Source organism: Schistocerca americana, chromosome 8 (genome assembly GCF_021461395.2).
Source record: "Schistocerca americana isolate TAMUIC-IGC-003095 chromosome 8, iqSchAmer2.1, whole genome shotgun sequence".
NCBI classification, from domain to species: domain Eukaryota; kingdom Metazoa; phylum Arthropoda; class Insecta; order Orthoptera; family Acrididae; genus Schistocerca; species Schistocerca americana.
The window spans coordinates 307423292-307445911 of NC_060126.1; the positions used below are offsets into that span (position 1 = coordinate 307423292).

At 45.7% G+C, this 22620-nt stretch overlaps 1 protein-coding gene and 1 non-coding gene across 2 annotated transcripts in view; both read left to right on the forward strand.

Moving 5' to 3' along the window:
* Positions 1–22620, forward strand: part of LOC124545788 — a 110126-nt gene that overhangs the window by 20921 nt on the left and 66585 nt on the right. The window contains exons 3-4 of the mRNA XM_047124735.1: positions 11397–11875; positions 19965–20064. Of these exons, the coding sequence (XP_046980691.1) occupies positions 11397–11875; positions 19965–20064 (579 nt within the window). The remainder of the gene's footprint in view (positions 1–11396; positions 11876–19964; positions 20065–22620) is intronic.
* Positions 16405–16479, forward strand: Trnat-ugu. The gene has a single exon. It is a non-coding gene; the product is annotated as a tRNA-Thr (tRNA).

The window sequence follows — 22620 nt, forward strand, 5'->3', positions numbered from 1 at the left end:
CTTTAATCCGACCTAGTGCCAACAATCCCATCCGGCTTGTTACAGAGCCATGTGGCACAGCAGTAACGCGTCGCAGTAACGGTCACGTAACACAAACTGCCTTTCTTGTTTCAGCGCCACGCTTATAACAGAGCGAGACAAGATACATCAGTAGAGGGCACACGAGAATTTTTCCTATTCTCAGTATACCTACTCGATTGTGATAGTTTCACTGTCGTGTCACATGTCGTCAACATGGCCCAGGTGAAGGGGGCGCTCTGATCGTATACACCAGTTTCATTGGCAATCTTTGGCAGGGCAGATAGAAATATGTGATGGGTTACAGTTCTTTATCACCATAAATTTGCGCAAACGATTGAGTTCTGTTGGTCTTTGCGGTGTTTCTTGATGTGGGGGAATGAGACATGCCATCCCCAACGATATAAAAAAGCCTTCTTCACCTCAATGATTTGCCGGTTCTTTCGTTTACCTTTGTCCGTTTATCAAATACGCAAAGGACCCAGTATTTTAAAGCTGAGTGCAATAGCCAATGGTTTTCCTGTAAATGATATTATGCACCCGTACAATTGACTAAATAAACAAAAAGCAAATAGTAGGCAAATGCACAGTCAGCCAGAAAAGAGCAATAATAAAGGAAGAACGAATACCATCCCAATGCAGTTTTACGGCATATGTCCCAGCAAATAGATACATGTTTCAGAAAATCTAAAGTTAGATATGGTTTTCAAGTTAACAATACTCTAAAACTTCACGTAAAACATAAGCTGAGAAGTGCACACGACAAATTTAATGGCTGTGGTGTACACAAGAGCGAATGTAATAACTGCGACAAGTATTAGATCGGCCAAACCGGCCGCTCTTTTAATGTAAGTTTTAAGGAGCATTTACGGTCTTTGGATTGCATATTTCTGATCATACCCCAGAGAACAGTGAAAAAAGTATGCGTATTCTCCACAGAGCGCAAAAGCCCATATTCTCGATTTACTGGAAGTGTCCGAAATTTACAAAGCCAGAAAACAAGAACCAGCAAACGTAATCAATGGGCAGCCAGACTTTGTACCTAATGTCTGCTTTGCTTTGATGTTTTACAGTGTTTTTTTTTTTCTTTATTGCTATTTCATCCACCCCCCTCGCCCCATGTAGGAGGGGTGCGAGGAGGTAGGGTTGCGAGGGTGGGCTGGCAACGGTACAAATAACCCGCTCTTCAGCCAGTAGTCATTAATGTCAAACTTAGACGCTAAAAGGAAAATACTTGGAGACATTTTTACTAAGAACATAAATTATTTAAAAAGGTGATGTAAATGGGAGATATATAAATAATATAATGCTGTCTTAATGACTTATTTAAAAACAGTGACAAAAATGTGGACAGACAGCACAGTTAAAAACACTTGAAAAACATGGATCACGACAGAAGATACATTGACCATTAAAAACGGGACCGAGCGAGGTGGTGCAGTGGTTAGCACACTGGACTCGCATTCGGGAGGACGACGGTTCGAACCTGCGTCCGGTTATCCTGATTTAGGTTTCCCGTGATTTCCCTAAATCGCTTCAGGCAAATGACAGGATGATTCCTGTGAAAGGGCTGAGCCGACTTCCTTCCCCATCCTACCATAATACGATGGGACCGATGACCTCGATGTTTGATTCCCTTCCGCAAATCAATCAACCAACCAACGGAACATCATGCACTTTCACTAGGGCTGGAAAAGGACCTGCCCTGGGACGGTAGATTATAGATGGTCAGTATGGAAGTAGATAGGAGAGTGGTGGTGATGATGACTGGTAAGAGGTGGTGACGAGAGAGGGGTGACTGTGATGGACAAGGAAAGAAGGTTAACTGATATTGGCATCTATAGATAGCAGAGGAAAGTGTGGTGAGGGGTGATAGGAAAGAGGAAATGAGGTGGTATGGTTGGAGGAGAGGTGGTGGAGGAGGGAGCCTTTGGTGGGGGTTAATAGGGTAGGGTGGATTCAGTGTTGGTAAGTCGGGTATGTGTGGAGAGGAGTTCACAGTCCAGGAGAGGGAGGCAGTTGAAATTTCTTTGGGAGAGGACTTGGAGGTTATGAGGTGAAGGGTTGATGGAATATGTAGGTACAGACACGGCAGCGCACTAGGATTGGAAAGGAGAGGGGGCACAATATGATTGTTGGAGTCGAGTTTACGGATGGTGTAGGTTATTCGGAGGTGTTCAATGTGAGTGAACAGAGTTTGGGAATCTGACGAGATGGTAAAGGATCCTTGTTGGGGAAGGTAAGCGGAAGTGGAGAGCGAGATGGAGAGCTTGGCATGTAAGGATCTGGAGGGACTTATAGGACTTAGGAGTGGTGGATATCCATGCAATATATGGGTGGCAAAGAATGGTGTGGATCAGAGATTTGCACGTGTGAAGGATGTAGCCCTCATGTTCAGCCAGTTAGTAGTTTTAGTCTGGTGTGGGTTTTCTGTTGGATGGTTAGTAGATGAGTTTTCGATGTTAGTTGCGAGTCAAAGATCAGTCCAAGGTATTTTAGTGTGTGTTTGTTAGCTGGATGGGACATCGTAAGTGGTGAGGTAGAAGTAATGAGGACGGAATATGTGGGATCCTGCCCACTCGTCTAACACAGAGTGCCTAGGAAGCTGTTTTCCTGGATATCTAGACAACATCCTAGCAAGTCATATTAATGGAGTCTATTACGGTGCATTGTGTTAACAATACTTAACTTTGTCTTTTCGCAATGAAGTGTCGCAAGCAATTGTCGACATGTAAATAATCGCTGTCCTTTGATATATACAATTTCCATGCAAGCAAAACATAAGTCACGAATAAAGAGTTAGGATGACGGCTCGTCTTCTAGTGCGGCTCTTCTAGTGCGGCCGAGGCTATCTGGAGCGGCGCTTAAATTCTCTTCGTATAAGTGCCGCTCCTGTCGTGGTGTCGTCCTAGTCAGCGTTCTATTGGTTGACGTCGTCTCACAGCCTTCTCTGCTGTAACGTTTCGGGCCGATGTACTGGCGCTCGATGTTACGCCAGAACAGAATACGCGGGTAGTGCATCTTATAATCATTGTCTCGGTTTCGGAGGAGTTAATGTTAAGGAGCAATTGGTCACAACAAGAGGTAAACTGATTGAGGTTGATTTGGAGGGAACATTGGGATTTCTGGAGTGTAGAACAGAGAGCAAGGAAAGCGGTGTCATTAGTATATTGGACGAGGCAGATGGGAGGAGGTGGTTTGGAAATATCAGCAGTATATAAGAAGTAAAGGTGGAGGGAGAGAATGGGGTAAAAGTGGAGGGAGAGAATGGAACCTTGGAGCAAACCTGCAGGGGGGTGGAAGATATGGGAATTGTTGTCGTTAACAGTGATATAGGATGGGCGGTGGGAGAGGAGGGATACAATAAGGTGGACATAGTTGATTAGAAGTGCGTAAGTCTGCACTAGCCTGCTTTCCCTAGGTCAAGGGAGACAAAGATGGCGGATTTACGGTTGCTGAGCTGTTGGGAAAGGAGATGCGCGAGGTTCAGGAATTGATCATCAGCAGAGGAGGGACAGAAGCGATACTGGGTAACAGGGAGCAGATCATGCTGGTGCAAATGGCGATAGATGCTATGGGAGAGGATAGGTTTAAAGACCTTGATAAACAATGAGGTGAGGCGGATGGGGTGATACAAAGAGGTAACAGTGGGGGGTTTGTTTGGTGTGAGGAAAAGTAGGATTTTGGAGGTTTTCTACAGGTCAGGATAGTAGCCTGTGGAGAGGACAGTGGTATACAGAGTCGCACAGATGATGAGAAGAGAAATAGGGCATTCTTTGAGGTGGTGACTGGTAATGTGGTCATTACCATGAGACGTGTTGTGTTATCTGTGAAGTATTTGTTTTATGTCATATGCTGTGATTGGGGTGTTTAATTCTGTCTGGTATGTTGTTCAAGTACCAGAAGCAGGGAGCCAGGTGTGGGACTGTGGTATTTGTGCATTCATGGACAGTAAGGAATTGGGAGTAGTCAAAGTGAGGGAAGTCAGCGATGGAGAAGACGTTGGAGGGATAGGATGCAAAGTGATTGACTTTGCTCAGGTCGTCAGGTACGGGAAGGTTGTTGTAAACGATCTGGTACTGAGTGATGAGATGGGCGCCAGTAAGTCGATGGATTGCTTACCAGTACTTGGAAGAGTTAACTGGAAGTGTAGCATTGGGTCTGGTGCATGTATGGTGCCAGTCCCACCCTGTTTTGGCAGTGAGTAAATTTCAAATGTGTCGCTGAATGTGCTACGGTGTGTGAATGTAATATGGTCACAAGTTCGGAGGAAGGAGCGATATAAGCCATAGGATTCACCGAAAAGGAGTACAGCTTGTGGTGGGAGAGTGGGGCGATGTGGATATATGGCTACAGAAGGGATACAGGTGGAGATAACATGTGAGGTATGTTGCAGGAAGGCTGTGGCTTGGGGGATATCATCATGATGCTAGAAGGCTAGGGATTGGCTTCCAATCTGGAAGGTATTCCAGTTGGCACAGTAGTGGTCGTGGACACATTTTGGACAGAGATTGGGATGGGGTGCATGGGGACACGACAGTGTGCAGGATGTGGTGAAGAGGACAGGTAGGTGGTCACTTTCAATTGGATCAAAGAGTTCTACAGTAAGGTGTCCAAGGAGGTTGGGAGATGTCAGGACGAAATTGAGGGTGGCGTTGCTTTAAGATCAGGTGTGCTGTGGGATGCAGATGACATCACCTTGGAGGTATTTGGTAGCTGCCACCACCACCGGGGTTCTGCAGCAGATCAACTATGAGTGTTGAGATCAGAGGCAACAATGTAGGTGGCAAAGGTATGGGCAGTGTAGGTGACAAAATCATAGGGGATGGGATTGTTAGGTCAGATGTAGATGGCAACACAGGTAACAAAACAAATGGAAATTTGTGGTAAGTACTATGGGACCAAACTGCTGAGGTCTTCAGTCCCTAAGCTTACACACTACTTAATCTAACTTAAACTAACTTACACTAAGGACAACACACACCCATGCCTCAGGGAGGACTCGAACCACCGATGGGAGAAGCTGCACAAACCGTGACAAGACAACCTAGACCGTGCAGCTACCCTGTGCGGCCGGCACAGGTAACAATAACGGTTTCGAAGAAGAGGCTAAGGATAAAGTATTTGGTGGAACTGTTGAGTAAGAGTTGTGACTGAGCAGGGATGTTCCTGTGATGGCGAGCTGCTACTCCATCCCTGGCCAGGGGGTGAGGGTTATCAGTACAGTGGAGTATATAGGGAGAGGCATGGATGGTGTGGTTTGGGGAACATTACATTGAGGGTGAGGCATCGATGTTGTGTTGGGAAAAGGTATGCATAAAAAGCGACTTGTTGGTGGGTATGGAATGGATGTTGCTGTATAGGGTGCTATAGTGCTGTTGTGCCTTGATGAGAGGCTAGGTAGCAGGTTGTGGGGTTTAACATACAGAGTTTTATACAAGGATGTCAAGACAGGTGGAAACAAAATGTACCTTGTTCAGGAGTATGTGGCTTGGGTATTCAGGTGAAATACTGTGCAAGCAGCAAGGGAGATTTGGTAAATTTGTGTAGGCTCGATGGAAGGGGTGGATATTTTGTAGGATGATGGTAATGAAACGGATGATGTCCTCAACAGGTTAGCAGAGGGAGTTGTTGGGATGAGACAGATGGTCTATAGGATGGACAGGGACAGTTAATTCAGGTTTGATGGATGGGAGTTTGACCTTGCACTTGGTGGAGTAAGTAGGCTGAGCATCATTGCATGTGTTGCAGGTGGGGAGGGGGGACCTAGGTTGGGACATTGTTTAAAGAAGTGGGATTGCTTACAGTTGGAGCAGGTGGGAAGATTCTTACTATGAGCAGTAAGGTGATCGATATATAGGAGGCATTTTTGGCATCTGTAGGATTGTGGGGAGAAGGGGGGATTTAGAGGATTAGATCTTGTGTCAATGCTTGCAGGTAAGTGCTACTCCGTGAGGAGGCAATCAGTGGTGGGAACATGTTCTGTGATTACTCACATGAGGCAGGGGGGACCAGAGTCATTATAGATACAGTGGGCGGTGTGCATTTCTAATTTCTATAGAAGGATTGGAACTGAGTTCTGCTACCATCTCCTCTGCTGTTTTCTCAGGGCCAAGCTTCGTGATCATGAAAGTTAGGGTGGGGGGATGGTGAGGAGCCTGGGGTTGTTTGGATGGGTGGGTGGAGGGGGAATGAAGGGAGTGAGATTGGTATGAGGATCAAGGGTAACATGAAGGAGTTTGAGGAGAAGGTCTGTGTGGAAATTGGGATTTGTCGATTTGATGTGGAATGAGCCTTTGCAGGGAATATTTGTGTGATAGGAATATGGGGGACATACTTTATGATTTCGTGTTTGAGAGATTTGGCGTTTAGGGATTGTGGGTGAGGAAGGGATAGGAGGAAGGAGTGGACATCAGGGGAGAGGGTGTGGGGGAGGGACCAGTGTCTATGTGTTCAGTTGTGTCGGGGTTGGTTTGAGCTTTCTTGGTGGTAGTTCTGGTTGTGTTGTCTGCACTGGGTCGCTTCTGGTGTTTTTGGTGACTATCGGATCGGGTGGAATTTGAGGAATTGGAGAGAGTGGGTTGTCTCACTAAGCTTGTCCTTCCAAATGGCTAGAGGGAGTGTGGACGCTGGTGGATGGTGTTGTGGTGTCTGGCAAAGCGATAGTGACATGGTGAGATGTAACTTGTGTAGGTGTTGCAGGGACAGTGGTGAGTGTAGGAAAGGTTAGGAGTGGAGGATATGCAAATGAAAAAATGGAGGGTAGGCAAGGTGTTGCAGGGAGGAGAGTGTAGTCAGCTGATGTGACTGCAGGTGGGAAGAAATTGTGGGGAGGGGGCGGGTGGACATATGGTGGTGGGCTAGAGGTAGCGCTTCACGTAGTGGTGTAAATGACGGAGGTGGCTGGTATACCCTTCGTGTGTCGAGAGAATCAGGAGTTCCATGATAATTACCGGCGGCAGAGCGTCTCAGAGATGGTGGGGGATAACAGCAGATGTGACGTGATGACTGCAGATGAGGATGACGACGACCGCGACGATGATGACGAAGACGGATTTGGAGGTGACGGCAGCAGCGAGTGGAATGCGACGGTGGCGGTAGCAATGACGATGACGGCGCAGCAATAGCGATGAAAGAGGCGGCTGTGACGATGGAAAGTCAGCTGAAAACGACCGCCACGGCGACAAGAAAACGATGACATGCAAGGAGGCCATGTACACGCACAAAGACAGTTTCGACGACACATGTAAACTACGTAGATAAACAGACACAGACACAAAGCACAGGGGAGTGGTCCCTGCCAGTCTACGCACAAGAGTAGCAACAAACGAAAGCTACGGGCAGAGATCTCTAGTCGGTTGGTGATGATGTGTGTAGTAATCACTGAACGCCTGTCGTATGTATATCTTGACCTACCGTTAACCAGTATAGACTGAATCACGTATTTGCTCCGTTTTCTTTATTTTTTTTTTACGTTATTCGTATTACTCTCGTGTTTGATTGTCCCTTCTCTGTTTATATAATATATTTCATTAACAAATAATCTTGTCAAATGGCTGCTTCAATATTTTATTATACTGTGCTTGGATGATGATGATGTTGTTCGGTCTGTGGGGTGCTCAACTGCACTGTCATCAGCGCCAGTAAAAGGTCCCAATTTTTACACAGTTCAATCTAGCAAAGATCACGAATGATGATGATAATGATGAAGTCATGACAACTCAAATACCCAATCCCCGGGCAGAAAAAATACCCAACCCGGCCGGGAATCAAACCCGGGACCGCAAGATCCAGAGGCAGCAACGCTAGCCCCTAGATCCTTTTCTTGGAACGGTATATCGCAGGGTACGAGAGGCCCTCTGACAGTAAGGGTGGGGGGGGGAGGGAGCAGTGTCTATGTGTTCAGTTGTTACCTTAAATGATGGGCGCCTGTTGGTCACGACGAGTTTCTCCGACTTCTCGCCTTTGTTGCATTACGGCGGTCTCGCCAACAGAGGGCACTAATTATATACTTCAGTCTTTGCTTTCTATCCATTTCGCTTCTTTCCCTGTTTATATTATTTTATTAGCTCCATAACCTGGTTGTAGTATATGTTATTCTTTTTATCTAAAATGATCACAAGAGTGTCTCAGAATCACACTTTCTCACTTAACCAATTTTTTTAACAGTTTCAAATTTAGTTTTATTCGTGTTTTTAATTATTACATTTTATCGCTGTAATAACTTATATACTTGCTAAGCCCACTATAGACTTTACCTATTCTATTCTCCAATTTATTGCATTCTGTACAATTTCATAATCGACGAATATGCGTATGTTTACAGCAAACGATATCTAACGAGTTTACAACACGAACACCTGTTGTGACTACTGTACTGCTGTTTGTTTATGAGCAGTAGTGCTATTAACAGTATGACTCCACCGGCACTGTGGCCTAGTTTAGACCAAATTCTAAATAAATGCGCTGATGGTAAGCTGATTGTGTGTGTGTTTTGTGACGATGCCACTTTAGCTTCATTCTATTAGGACATGTTGTACAACAGGTACGGCTCGTCATATTTTGAGCGCATGTTTCCACACTATACGAGTAATACTTTTCATTATGGCAGATTTTATTGTTTTAATGTGCAAACTGTAGACTAGTTTTGTTTCTTCATTTTACATTGTTTTGCTACAGATCTGAAGATGATCATTGCTGACCGATACCGGTAGTATCAGACCACAAGTTTTGTGATCATTGACGTAAATCAAAAAGAAATTTATTCTAGGTTTTTTTAATCCGTGTTCATGTCAAGCTTGTTAATGGGACGCTCCTGATGGCGATCCGTCCGTCGATTGGGAATGTAAAGCTCGGAGGCCGTCTCGGCGTTATTCGAGAGAAGTAAGCAAGCCACGGTTACTGGTTACTCCCTCTCTACACTCTTTTATCACCGTCAACAACACAAACACAACTTTACAGTATACACATACGCGTTACAGTCACCATCATGAGACGGCTACACTCAATACACCTGCTATGAAATCGCCTGAATGGCATAATTAGAAAAGACTTACACCAGATCTTGTGCCACTGGAGTTCATTTTCGCACAGCCCACAGTTGGCACCGAATGTTATCAATGAAGAGAAGAATGGAAAACAGTTAAGTGTAGGATCTGACTGAATGGTGAGCTCTGTCGTAAATTAGCATCACAGCCACCAGCGTTAATGTGGCAGTAGCCAAGAGGCGAAACCAGAAGCGCAAACTGATACGGATGAACAAATAGTAGAAAAGGAAACGCTGTTTCTCTTAAGTCCCACCGGGTAAAATTTCATGCCTGCTGGTATCCCGGCTAGGGGTGCTGAAGACAGTTGTTACCTTAAATGATGGGCGCCTGTTGGTCACGACGAGATTTCCAATGACGCAGTTGTCTCACGTCAACTGTCAAACACGGTTGTTGGTCACCACTCGTGCGAATTCATACCCCAGCAGTCTTCTAAACTTGGGAAAGCTGAACAAAGATACTCAAGCATGGGGTACGCGTTTCGGCAAAGAAGTAACAGCAGTCAGCGCCTCCTGTACCAAACACCGTACAGTCAACAATTGTTAACATTATTTATCCAAAAACCGCAAAGAAACCTCCCTCGCAACGACACTCGAAGGGAGAAGACCAACGAGCACACTGTGGATTGTTCTGTTGAAACCCGTTCGAAATTATCTTCAAAAAGATACGTGTGTGATAATAATGGAATTCTGACTTAGAGTAGAAGAAAAACAGAAACACAAAATTAACTACTCCCACCACGAATTATGAAAATACCAGTTCACAACTATCTGACTGCGAGATTTAAACTATCCTTTAATGTCTCCTAAAAACTGTTCTGCAATGTGCCTGTACGCAACAGACAACTTACCTCGTCTTGCCACTGCAACTCTGTGATCAGCAACATGCCAAAATATTTCAAAAAGCAGTACTACAATCCATGCAGAGTGCAATGCATGGACTAATTGTTACAATTATTGCCATACTTTTATACATAGAAATCGAATGATCAGGAGGGTTTAGTCAACTAACCTTAATCGATGTACAGAAAAATGAAAGAAAGCAATACAAACTTTTAATTTACTATATTTAGAAAACTGATGATTTAAACACCAACTTTACACAGATTTTTAATTATTCCGCAATATCTATACTCAATAAACACGTTTCTGAACACAACAAAGATACGACTATTACTCTGAGTGTATCATACACAAATCTGACAGAATTCCTCCAGTGCGTAAGCAACCAACAACTAAGTGCAGAAAAAAAGGTTCAAATGGCTCTGAGGACTATGGAACTTAACATCTGTGGTCATCAGTCCCCTAGAACTTAGAACTACTTAAACCTAACTAACCTAAGGACATCACACACATCCATACCCGAGGCAGAATTCGAACCTGCGACCACAGCGGTCACGCGGTTCCAGACTGAAGCGCCTAGAACCGCACGGCCACAACGGCCGGCTTAAGTGCAGCAAAAAGGCAAATTACCAGAAATCCACAATTAATACCAAAGTTTCCTCCGACGCTACTAGCACGATCACGACAGGCTGCGACCTCTCACGTCGCGCGCCTTTCTCCACTACGACCTGCGTCCGACCACTTCCGGCTCCCCTCGACAAATCCTCGTTCGCTACTACTCGCGACAATAATATCTCAGACTCAGAGTTTGTGTATGTACACAGTAGAATCAGAGACGTCCCACTTTCACCAGGATACTCTCAGAAATGCCTCACGTGGAATTGGCCGCCTGCCCCCATCTCAGGGAGAAGTGAAAAAGAGAGATTCTAGCCAATAAAACTGCATTTTTAATAGACAGTTCCCTTGGCGTCAGTCATAGGTGCTCCGAACCTGTGATCGCCGATTGCAGTGCTGTAGAAATTTCATTGTGGTGCCTCATGTCTCCATAGTTAGTACTGGCAGTACTATACCTCTCTACTACTTTAAGTTTTTGTGCAGTTCCTTTACAGAAGCTGTGTAATTTTTGTATAGCTCTTTATGCTCAAAGATGGATAATACGTAACTATCAAACTTTAGTGTTCGTTGCTTTGAATTTCTTTTTTTTCTGAAGATTTTTTCGATTAGCAGAGTCCAATACATGCGTCCCTATGTAGGGCATACAGCCTCCTCAAGTTCCAGCGTTAAGCTTGCAGCAGATAGGTGCTGAAAACTTGCAACGAGTAAAGGTGACGCACAAACTTTATGGCTACAACAACTTGGACACAATTACGAATAACCAAAACTAGCATCACAGACCGGATTTCCATAATAGTACTAATGCGCTTAGGTGTGTCTTACACGTTTTGTCACCATAAGCTTGGCAGTGTTATGGTCCTTGTGTACCGCGTTGCAGGTGTCGTACAGGATGAACTCGGCCATGTGGACCGTCGCTCCTATCGTGGCCGGCGCCATCGCCAAGGCGCGAGCAGACGGACGCCCGGTGAAGCGGGGCTTCATGATGCCGCTGTGGCTGCCGTTGGACACGCAGTCGTCGCCCACGTACGAGATCCTGCTGGGCGTGCAGGTGCCGTGCTGCTGGATCTGCTCGGAGACATCGGTGCTGCTGGACTGCGCCATGCTTGCGCTGATGCTGCAGGCCGCCGCCGAGCTGGCCGTCCTCAACGACAGGCTCTCCGGCGTCGGAGCTGGCGGGGCCCCGAGTGCCGCGCTCCCCACCTGCTACAAGGACACGTCTCCAGCAAAATCGTCGTACAACTCTGAAGGAAAATCTGCCGCCGCAGCTGAGGCTGAGGCCCAAAGTCCTCTGTATTCACGTGATGAGATGTTCCGCAGCCTCGTGGAGAACATAAATCACCATCAGATCATTATAAAGTGAGTCTCCTTCCACGTGTACAGAATAGCCAAAGAAACTGGTTCACCTGCCTAATATCGTGTAGGTCCCCCGTGAGCACACAGAGGTGCCGCAACAGGAAGTGGCATGGATTCGACTAATGTCTGAAGCACTGGGTGATCAAAAAGTCAGTATAAATCTGAAAACTGAATAAATCACGGAATAATGTAGATAAAGAGGTACAAATTGACACACATGCTTGGAATGACATGGGGTTTTGTTAGAACCAAAAAATTACAAAACTTCAAAAAAAGTCCGACAGATGGCGCTTCATCTGATCAGAACAGCAATAATTAGCATTACAAAGTAAGACAAAGCAAAGATGATGTTCTTTACAAGAAATATGTCCACAATGATACCTCAACAACAGCTGTAGTCGAGGAATAACGTTGTGAACAGCACTGTAAAGCATGCCCGGAGTTATGGTGAGGCATTGGCGTCGGACGTTGTCTTTCAGCATCCCTAGAGATGTCGGTCGATCACGATACACTTGCGACTTAAGGTAACCTCAAAACCAATAATCGCACGGACTTAGGTCTGGGGACCTGGGAGGCCAAGCATGACAAAGTGGCGGCTGAGCACACGATCATCACCAAACGACGCGCGCAAGAGATCTTTCACGCGTCTTGCAATATGGGGTGGAGCGCCATCCTGCATAAACATCGTAAGTTCCAGCAGGTATTTGTCAGCCAGGCTGGGGATGATGCGATTCTGTAACATATCGGCGTACCTCTCACCCGTCACGGTAGCAGTTACAAAACCAGAATCACGCATTTCCCCGAAGAAAAAAGGCCCGATAACGGTAGATGTGGTAAATCCAACCCATACCGTGACTTCATCCTCGTGCAATGGAGTTTCCACGACAGTTCTAGGATTTTCGGTAGCCCAAATTCTGCAGTTGGGGCGTTGACAGACCCTCGGAGCGTGAAATGACCTTCATCGGTCCACAACACGTTGCTCAACCAATCGTCATCTTCCGCCATCTTTTGAAACGCTTACACCGCAAATGCCCTTCGCTTCAGTAAATCGCCAGGTAACAGTTCATGATGCCGATGGATTTTGTACGGATAGCATCAGAGGGTACGCCTCAGTGTCAACCAAACAGTAGTGTATGGAATGCCGGTGCGACGTGCGACCGCACGAGCGCTGACTTCCCCGTTCACAGACGAACCCGCTACAGTCTCCATTTCTTCCTGAACTGTCTCAGCAGCATTACGCCTTGTGCTCGGTCGGCCACTACGGGGTCTATCGTCTAAACAACCCGTGGCTTCGAACTTCGAAATCATTCTCGCCGCAGCTACATTTGTCAACGGACCTTTACCCGTCCGAATCCCCTTCCTATCGTGATAGGATCGCAACGCTGAACTAGCACATACCCCATTCTGATAATACAGCTTTACTTAATGCGCCTTTTCAGGTAACGTCAACATGCTGCGACCGCTGGCGCAACTGATTCTCTCTCTCATTACAGCTCCTTTTATACACGATTGTCGTGTGCAGTCACTGACGTTTTGCTGTCCAGCGCCATCTGTCGGACATTTTGTGAGCTTGGGTTTTTTTTTTGTTCTAATAAAACCCCATGTCTTTCCAAGCATGTGTGTCAATTTGTACCTCTCTATCTACACTCCTGGAAATGGAAAAAAGAACACATTGATACCGGTGTGTCAGACCCACCATACTTGCTCCGGACACTGCGAGAGGGCTGTACAGGCAATGATCACACGCACGGCACAGCGGACACACCAGGAACCGCGGTGCTGGCCGTCGAATGGCGCTAGCTGCGCAGCATTTGTGCACCGCCGCCGTCAGTGTCAGCCAGTTTGCCGTGGCATACGGAGCTCCATCGCAGTCTTTAACACTGGTAGCATGCCGCGACAGCGTGGACGTGAACCGTATGTGCAGTTGACGGACTTTGAGCGAGGGCGTATAGTGGGCATGCGGGAGGCCGGGTGGACGTACCGCCGAATTGCTCAACACGTGGGGCGTGAGGTCTCCACAGTACATCGATGTTGTCGCCAGTGGTCGGCGGAAGGTGCACGTGCCCGTCGACCTGGGACCGGACCGCAGCGATGCACGGATGCACGCCAAGACCGTAGGATCCTACGCAGTGCCGTAGGGGACCGCACCGCCACTTCCCAGCAAATTAGGGACACTGTTGCTCCTGGGGTATCGGCGAGGACCATTCGCAACCGTCTCCATGAAGCTGGGCTACGGTCCCGCACACCGTTAGGCCGTCTTCCGCTCACGCCCCAACATCGTGCAGCCCGCCTCCAGTGGTGTCACGACAGGTGTGAATGGAGGGACGAATGGAGACGTGTCGTCTTCAGCGATGAGAGTCGCTTCTGCCTTGGTGCCAATGATGGTCGTATGCGTGTTTGGCGCCGTGCAGGTAAGCGCCACAATCAGGACTGCATACGACCGAGGCACACAGGGCCAACACCCGGCATCATGGTGTGGGGAGCGATCTCCTACACTGGCCGTACACCACTGGTGATCGTCGAGGGGACACTGAATAGTGCACGGTACATCCAAACCGTCATCGAACCCATCGTTCTACCATTCCTAGACCGGCAAGGGAACTTGCTGTTCCAACAGGACAATGCACGTCCGCATGTATCCCGTGTCACCCAACGTGCTCTAGAAGGTGTAAGTCAACTACCCTGGCCAGCAAGATCTCCGGATCTGTCCCGCATTGAGCATGTTTGGGACTGGATGAAGCGTCGTCTCAGGCGGTCTGCACGTCCAACACGAACGCTGGTCCAACTGAGGCGCCAGGTGGAAATGGCATGGCAAGCCGTTCCACAGGACTACATCCAGCATCTCTACGATCGTCTCCATGGGTGAATAGCAGCCTGCATTGCTGCGAAAGGTGGATATACACTATACTAGTGCCGACATTGTGCATCCTCTGTTGCCTGTGTCTATGTGCCTGTGGTTCTGTCAGTGTGATCATGTGATGTATCTGACCCCAGGAATGTGTCAATAAAGTTTCCCCTTCCTGGGACAATGAATTCACGGTGTTCTTATTTCAATTTCCAGGAGTGTACATTATTCCGTGGTTTATTAAGTTTTCAAATTTATACTGACTTTTTGATCATCCGGTATATATTTGTATGGATATGGTGTCTGTTCTTTCGGACATGTCCGAAAGAACAGACACCATTGATGACCTGCAGCCCTCTATGACGAAGTTAGAATAATATATTAATACCTTCAGCTGCTGACGGGCGTTGATATACAGGGTGTTACAAAAAGGTACGGCCAAACTTTCAGGAAGCATTCCTGACACACAAAGAAAGAAAATATGTTATGTGGACATGTGTCCGGAAACGCTTACTTTCCATGTTAGAGCTCATTTTATTACTTCTCTTCAAATCACATTAATCATGAAATGGAAACACACAGCAACAGAACGTACCAGCGTGACTTCAAACACTTTGTTACAGGAAATGTTCAAAATGTCCTCCGTTAGCGAGGATACATGCATCCACCCTCCGTCGCATGGAATCCCTGATGCGCTGATGCAGCCCTGGAGAATGGCGTATTGTATCACAGCCGTCCACAATACGAGCACGAAGAGTCTCTACATTTGGTACCGGGGTTGCGTAGACAAGAGCTCTCAAATGCCCCCATAAATGAAAGTCAAGAGGGTTGAGGTCAGGAGAGCGTGGAGGCCATGGAATTGGTCCGCCTCTACCAATCCATCGGTCACCGAATCTGTTGTTGAAAGGCGTACGAACACTTCGACTGAAATGTGCAGGAGATCCATCGTGCATGAACCACATGTTGTGTCGTACTTGTAAAGGCACATGTTCTAGCAGCACAGGTAGAGTATCCCGTATGAAATCATGATAACGTGCTCCATTGAGCGTAGGTGGAAGAACAAACTAAAATGAGCTCTAACATGGAAATTAAGCGTTTCCGGACACATGTCCACATAACATCTTTTCTTTATTTGTGTGTGAGGAATGTTTCCTGAAAGTTTGGCCGTACCTTTTTGTAACACCCTGTATATCAACGGGGACATGTGAAAATGTGTGTCCCGACCGGGACCAGAACCCGGGGTCTCCTGCTTACATGACAGACACTCTATCCATCTGAGCCACCGAGGGCACAGAGGGTAGTGCGACTGCAGGGACTATCTCGATCACGCCTCCCGCGAGACCTACATTCTCACCTTATACGCCCACACACTACATTCGTAGTGACCCTATCCAATATACTCATTCCTCGTGGAAGACATTCTTACCAAGTCCCGTAAGAGTTCGGGTAATATGTGTGCATACGCACAGAAGAAGAAGGTCATGGCCGGTATTGCCAGAACTATACACCTATATGGATATGGTGTCTGTTCTTTCGGGACTTGGTAAGAATATCTTCCACGAGTAATGAGTGTGTCGGGTAGGGACATAGGCACACTACGAATGTACTGTGTGGACATATAAGGTGAGAATGTAGGTCTCGCGGGAGGCGTGCGCAAGATAGTCCCTGCAGTCGCACTATCCTCTGTGCCGTCGGTGGCTCAGATGGATAGAGCGCCTGCCATGTAAGCAGGAGATCCCGGGTTCGAGTCCCAGCCGGGGCACACATTTTCACCTGTCCCCGTTGATATATATCAACGCCTGTCAGCAGCTGAAGGTATTAATATATAATTCTAATATAATATTGTCTGAAGTCGTGCTGGAGGGAACTGACCCCATGAATCCTTCAGGGCTGTCCACAAATCCGTAACAGCATGAAGGGGTTGAAATCTCTTCTGAACAGCGCGTTGCAATGTATCCCAAATACGGTGAATAATGTTCATGTCTGGGGAGTCTGGTGGCCAGCAGAAGTGTCTAAAATCAGAAGAGTGTTCGTGGAACCACACTGTCGCAATTCTGGACATGTGGGGTGTCGCATTGTCCTGCTGGAATTGCCCATGTCCGTTGGAATGCATAATGGACATGAATGGATGAAAGTGATCAGACAGGATGCTTACTTATGTGTACGTATATGTCACCTGTCAGAGTCGTATCTAGACGTATGAGGGGTCCCATAAGACTCCAATTGCACGCGCCCCACTCCCTTACAGAACATCCAGCAGCTTGAACAGTCCCCTGCTGACATGCAGGGTCCATGGATTCATGAGGTCGTCTCCCTACCCCTACATGTTCATTCGCTCGATGTAATTTGAAACGAGACACGTCCGACCAGGCAACATGTGTAAGATGGCTATAAATGGCTCTGAGCACTATGGGACTCAACTGCTGAGGTCATTAGTCCCCTAGAACTTAGAACTAGTTAAACCTAACTAACCTAAGGACATCACAAACATCCATGCCCGAGGCAGGATTCGAACCTGCGACCGTAGCGGTCTTGCGGTTCCAGACTGCAGCGCCTTTAACCGCACGGCCACTTCGGCCGGCTAAGATGGCTATAATTTCGCACCTTGCAAGTACTCACCTACATATTTTGCCGTTATTTACAACCGCAATTTGGTATCATTTGATAGGTTGTGTATCGTATATGTGAATATTTAAAGAAGACTGACATTGTCACGTAAACCTTGTAAATAGTTGTTAACGCTTATTGCATGAAAGATGACGGAGTGTCTTTATTATCAAATCGGCGTAATGAATGACTGCTTATACTAGTAGAGGTTGGAACGCCTGTGGAAATGTAACGGTAGGCGTAACTCAAGCCCTGGGTGAAAAGCCCACACAGGTGTGTTGGTCCTGCTTCACACTAGAAGTGTCAAGACGGACGGTCTGGACACCTGAGCTCGGAAGCACAATACAGCGGCGGCCGGCCCGTATTGTAGCGGGGCCAGGAAAAAAAACCGGATAATACTTCGGAAACTCTGAAAATCTTGGACGTAGCAGAGAGAAACGAGGAAGCGTTACCTCGGAAATCGCAGGCTTGGTTATTTACGAGGATTTTTACTCTGAGAAGCGTACCATTGTATGAGTATAGGTATTTCCTCGCAAACTTTCCGTGCTGGACGACAAAAGACTAAAATATGGTTGGTCAGCGTTCGGAAGAATCTGTAGAGAGGGTAAATATTCCGTGGTTTCGAGAATATGATTCGCCTTCTGAGTTACGAGGCCGGGGAGCCGAGTTTTGCTGGGAAACCAGCGGTGGAGAAAAGAGGTCTTCCGTTTTGAGTGCCCGGGTTTGGCGGTCGCTCAGTATCAGGTTTTGTTGGTACAGACGGACTTGCTGTCTTTGCTCTCAGAGATTTTATAGTTAAAACTGTTAGGCACTGTACTGTTTCGAACTTATACGATTCTGGACTTCGCCTCTGGGTAGGGAGTCGTCGTTGAGTATGCAGCGTTCAGTGATTGAGAGCACTTCTGCCTATAATCACATTGAGACGTTACCTGAACTCCGCCCTTGTGGCTGGGAGTTCGCGTTTCTCGTCTGTAGAACACAGAGAGGAGAAGACAGTTTTAGAGTATACTAGTCAGAGGACCGCCTTCTGCCAGTCTAGTGTTTGAAAGAGTTTATTTTGTGGCAGAAGTTCTTCCATCGTCGCAGACGTATACGAGAACCGTCACTCCGACACACCGGGTGCAGTACATACGGTGATATTGCTAATTGTTTCGGCTTATTAGGGCTATAAGGCTGTGATCACGTAAGTTTTATTTCCACTGAGGCTACATACCATTGTAGATCATCTTTGAAAGTAGTGCCTTCTAGTGTTTGGTACGTAGATGATGACAGTTATGTCGCGTTATTTATATTAGATCGCGTAGCCATAAAAAGGGGCAGATTTGGGTAATTGATCACTGATATTGACTAGGAAATTCATTTGTGTCTCTTTATGTCTATTAGACATTGCTATATACACATTTGTAGTATATAAAGGGGCTTTAATCTACAATAAATGTACAAGAAGAAACAGCATTTATCATTTTATAGTTACTAGTTCCTTTAATCATTCATTTATGTTTATGTTGTAATTTTTATGTTAAAGAGCAAGGAGGAGATATCACCATTAAGAGATCCTAAGATCTGCTTCAGGGGGTAGTCAGACAGAGCCAAATCTCCATTTTCGCGTTCAGTTTTTCCGTTGCGCACATTCATTTTACACCCGCCTGGAGTAGTATCTTGGACATGCTTCAAGTCATGAACAGTTTAATATCGGTTTTGACGGGCCCAGGCGAGGCAGTCATCAAGGGTACACGACTGAGCCTTCGGCTCCGAAAGCCCATATCGATGATGTTTTGTTGAATGGTTCGCACGCTGGCACTTGTTCATGGCCCAGCATAGGAATCTGCAGCAATCTGCGTGAGGGTTGCACTTCCGTCACGTTGAACGATTCTCTTCAGTCGCCGTTGGTCCCGTTCTTGCAGGATCTTTTTCCGGCCGCAGTGATGTTGGAGATGTGATGTGTTACTGGATTCCTGATATTCACCGTACACTCACGAAACGGTCGTACGGGAAAATCTCCACTTCATCGCTACCTCGGAGATGCTGCGTCCCATTGCTCGTGCGCCGGCTATTACACCACGTTCAAACTCATTTGAATCTTGATAACCTGTCATTATAGCACCTGTAACCGATGTAACAACTGCGCCAGACACTTGTCTTATATAGACATTGCCGACCTCAGCACCGTATTCTGCCTGTTTACACATCTCTACATTTGAATATGCATACCTATACCAGTTTCTTTGGCGGTTCAGGGTATTTCCGATGTGGTATGTATCTTTCGTATGTCAAGATTACTAGTCGGTATCCGAAACCGGTCGTGAAAATATTTGATATTGCGAATGAAACATACTTCTAAAATTATGGAACGCACTTGATTTTTACAAAAATCGTGGGCAATACCATTTGTCTTGTTATCATTTTATGAATCTTTACTGTTTTAAAAAGGGGTTAGATTCTTTTTGGTGGACAGAAACAGAACAGGTAAATGATACAGAAACTAACTGAACATGGGAAGTTATGTAGCCCGTATGGATTAATAGATTATACATGTTTAGTTCATCAAACGGTTTTTGTGAATTGATAAACAAATGTTTAGAGCATCTACATCCTGACGTCAATGAGACTGAAAGGCGTGTGGTTTTGGTTTGTTTCCAGTTACATGCACCTGCTGCAGATGCTTCTCAGTCGCGGGATATCTGTGTTACTCATCTGCAACACCATCTCCATTTGCTTCCACATCGTAGCGACAGTGGCAGTAAGTAGAGAAGGATTAGAAATTGCAACACAATTACAAGTGCACATAAAATACGTTTACCAGGAGAAAATTTCTTTGCCAGGAAGTGGAAAACCACTCCTTTCAGGTCAAAAAGCACGTACTTCTCTAATTTATCCCCCGTCGGGTCAGTGAACTTAGTGCAATAATTTTCAGTAAGTATACTCCCTGCCCCAAAGTGGGCTTTTCCAGGTTTACAAACCACCCTCTTTTGTACTTCGTCCATCCGACTCCTGCTTGCCTGTGGTAGACGCGGGCAGCCTACACACCAAATTGCACCTTCCGTGTGAGTGAACTGTCCTGAGTAGGGGGTACCCTCGTTATGTCGTAATGCAGGAATTGGCTGCAGTGAGAGGAATTTCATATGGCTGGCTTCAAATGGCTCTGAGCACTATGGGACTTAACATCTGTGGTCATTAGTCCCCTAGAACTTAGAACTACTTAAACCTAGCTAACCTAAGGACATCACACACATCCATGCCCGAGGCAGGATTCGAACCTGCGACCGTAGCAATCGCGTGGTTCCGGACTGAGCGCCTAGAACCGCTAGACCACCGCGGCCGGCTAAGAATTTCATATGTAGGGGCCAAGACAGACTACAACCTCATGTCAGTATCTATCTCCTCAACATCGTTTGCTTAATCAAGAAGAATACAGATTTTCGTACAAATTTTTCTATACCTATTTTCTACTCAGAGGCAGCAGTATTGGATTCTGCAAGTGTATCTGCAGGAGGGCACCCACGGAAAAGTCCACAGTTCTACTAAATCAGAAAACATTGCAAGATCGTGTCGACAATGTTCTACAGAATCAGTTAGTCTTCAGACAAGTTGCAAGCAAAACCAACACTCCTATACATAGAACCATAACTGTAACCCCTCACCGAAGGAGGCTGAAACCAAGTCTAAAACAGAAGAGGATGTGGCTGTTCGCTATCGGACTCAGATCATTCATACAGTCACGTTCTGATAATCCTTCACCAATAGCGCAAAGTATGAAACTTGATCCAGACCAATGTTCCTGACAGCCAGAAAATCTTACAGCCACTCCATAAATGATTACAGTCACTCCACCTGAATGAAAATAAAATAGAAATTTAAAAATGCAGTCCACTCCTGAGATGGGTCCATTCTAACTTTGTACTAGAACCAGTCTATCTGTGCACTGCTTTGGAGTGACTTAAATCATCGATCAATAAAAATGTTGTAGTGTTACAATGGGTAGTGCTAGATGACTTTGACTGAGTCTGTTATTTAAAAATCATGGTAATTTGCTGTTTGAATATAAGTCAACCACATTAGTTCCACCTAAGTAACAATTCTTACACAACGTAAAAACGAAGTTTCCTCCACTGCACTTCAAGTTCTCTCAGCCGAGATACCTTTTCTCACAGGAGGGTGTATCTTGCAATATTTCCACATCTAAATACGTCAGCAACAAAAACACATACACGCATACACACAGATATATCTATCAACATTACTGCGTAAAACATGACCGTGAACTCACAAAGCAAGTCCCCAACGCTGTTTTCATGCCCAAATAGTTACAAACAACATGCTAAACAGATAGTTGACATTTCAGGTTGGGCCTAACTGGGGTGATATGGCGAAACTAACCTGACCAAGCTTGTAACTGAAGAGAGCACATGTCCACTAAAATATTGTGCTAAGAAGGCAAGCACACAAACAGACAGTCTGAATTACTGACAGTTACTTGAGGAATGTAATTAATTCCATTTTTAGGACTAAATTGGTGTAAACCACAATTTACCCTCAAATATTTCCACATCTAAATTTTTCTGTGATGCTTGTCAAGTGCTTCAATACATCTCCACGTCTAAAGTACATAAACTATATTGGTATTTCAGTCTGAGTATATGTTGTTGGTGGTTCATAGAATAAATGCCATCAGCTGGTTTTTTTACAAGTTTTTCAGTAATGTTTCACCTTATCAGGCACCATTTTAGAGGGAAGAAGATAATGCCGGATGTTCCACTTTAGAAAAATTATGATCAATGATACTGGTTGGCAATTATTGCTTTTTATAACAAATGATTCAGGCGCACTCGAGGTTATGTACGAAAATAACTTTTAAACAAACTTGCAATATTCACCGATCGGAACATTAGTGCCAAGTCCCTTTAAAACGTTTACAGACCGACTGTCCTATAAGCAACCACTAAATAATATCAAAAATCTAACCAAAATACGCTATTTGAAAACACACAATATAGCCAGAGACATACAAACTCACCAAACAGCGTTTTAGGAAGGAGCAAGCTGTTTTGACGCGATCTTTATTCCTATGTAACACTTAAATTGCATATTTTTGAAATACACAAAGAGGACTTCATAATACTACTTTCGGTAGGCCTATAAGAAGTGACCCTTGTTCTGTCAATGACTTTGTCAAAGAGTGTAGAGGAGCAGACAGAATTTCACAGCGACCTCTTGCCTTTGACGTGGGAAACTGCCCCTGAAAGGCGGAAGAATCACGGATGATCAATGATATAAAGCTGTAGACGACAATGGAAAT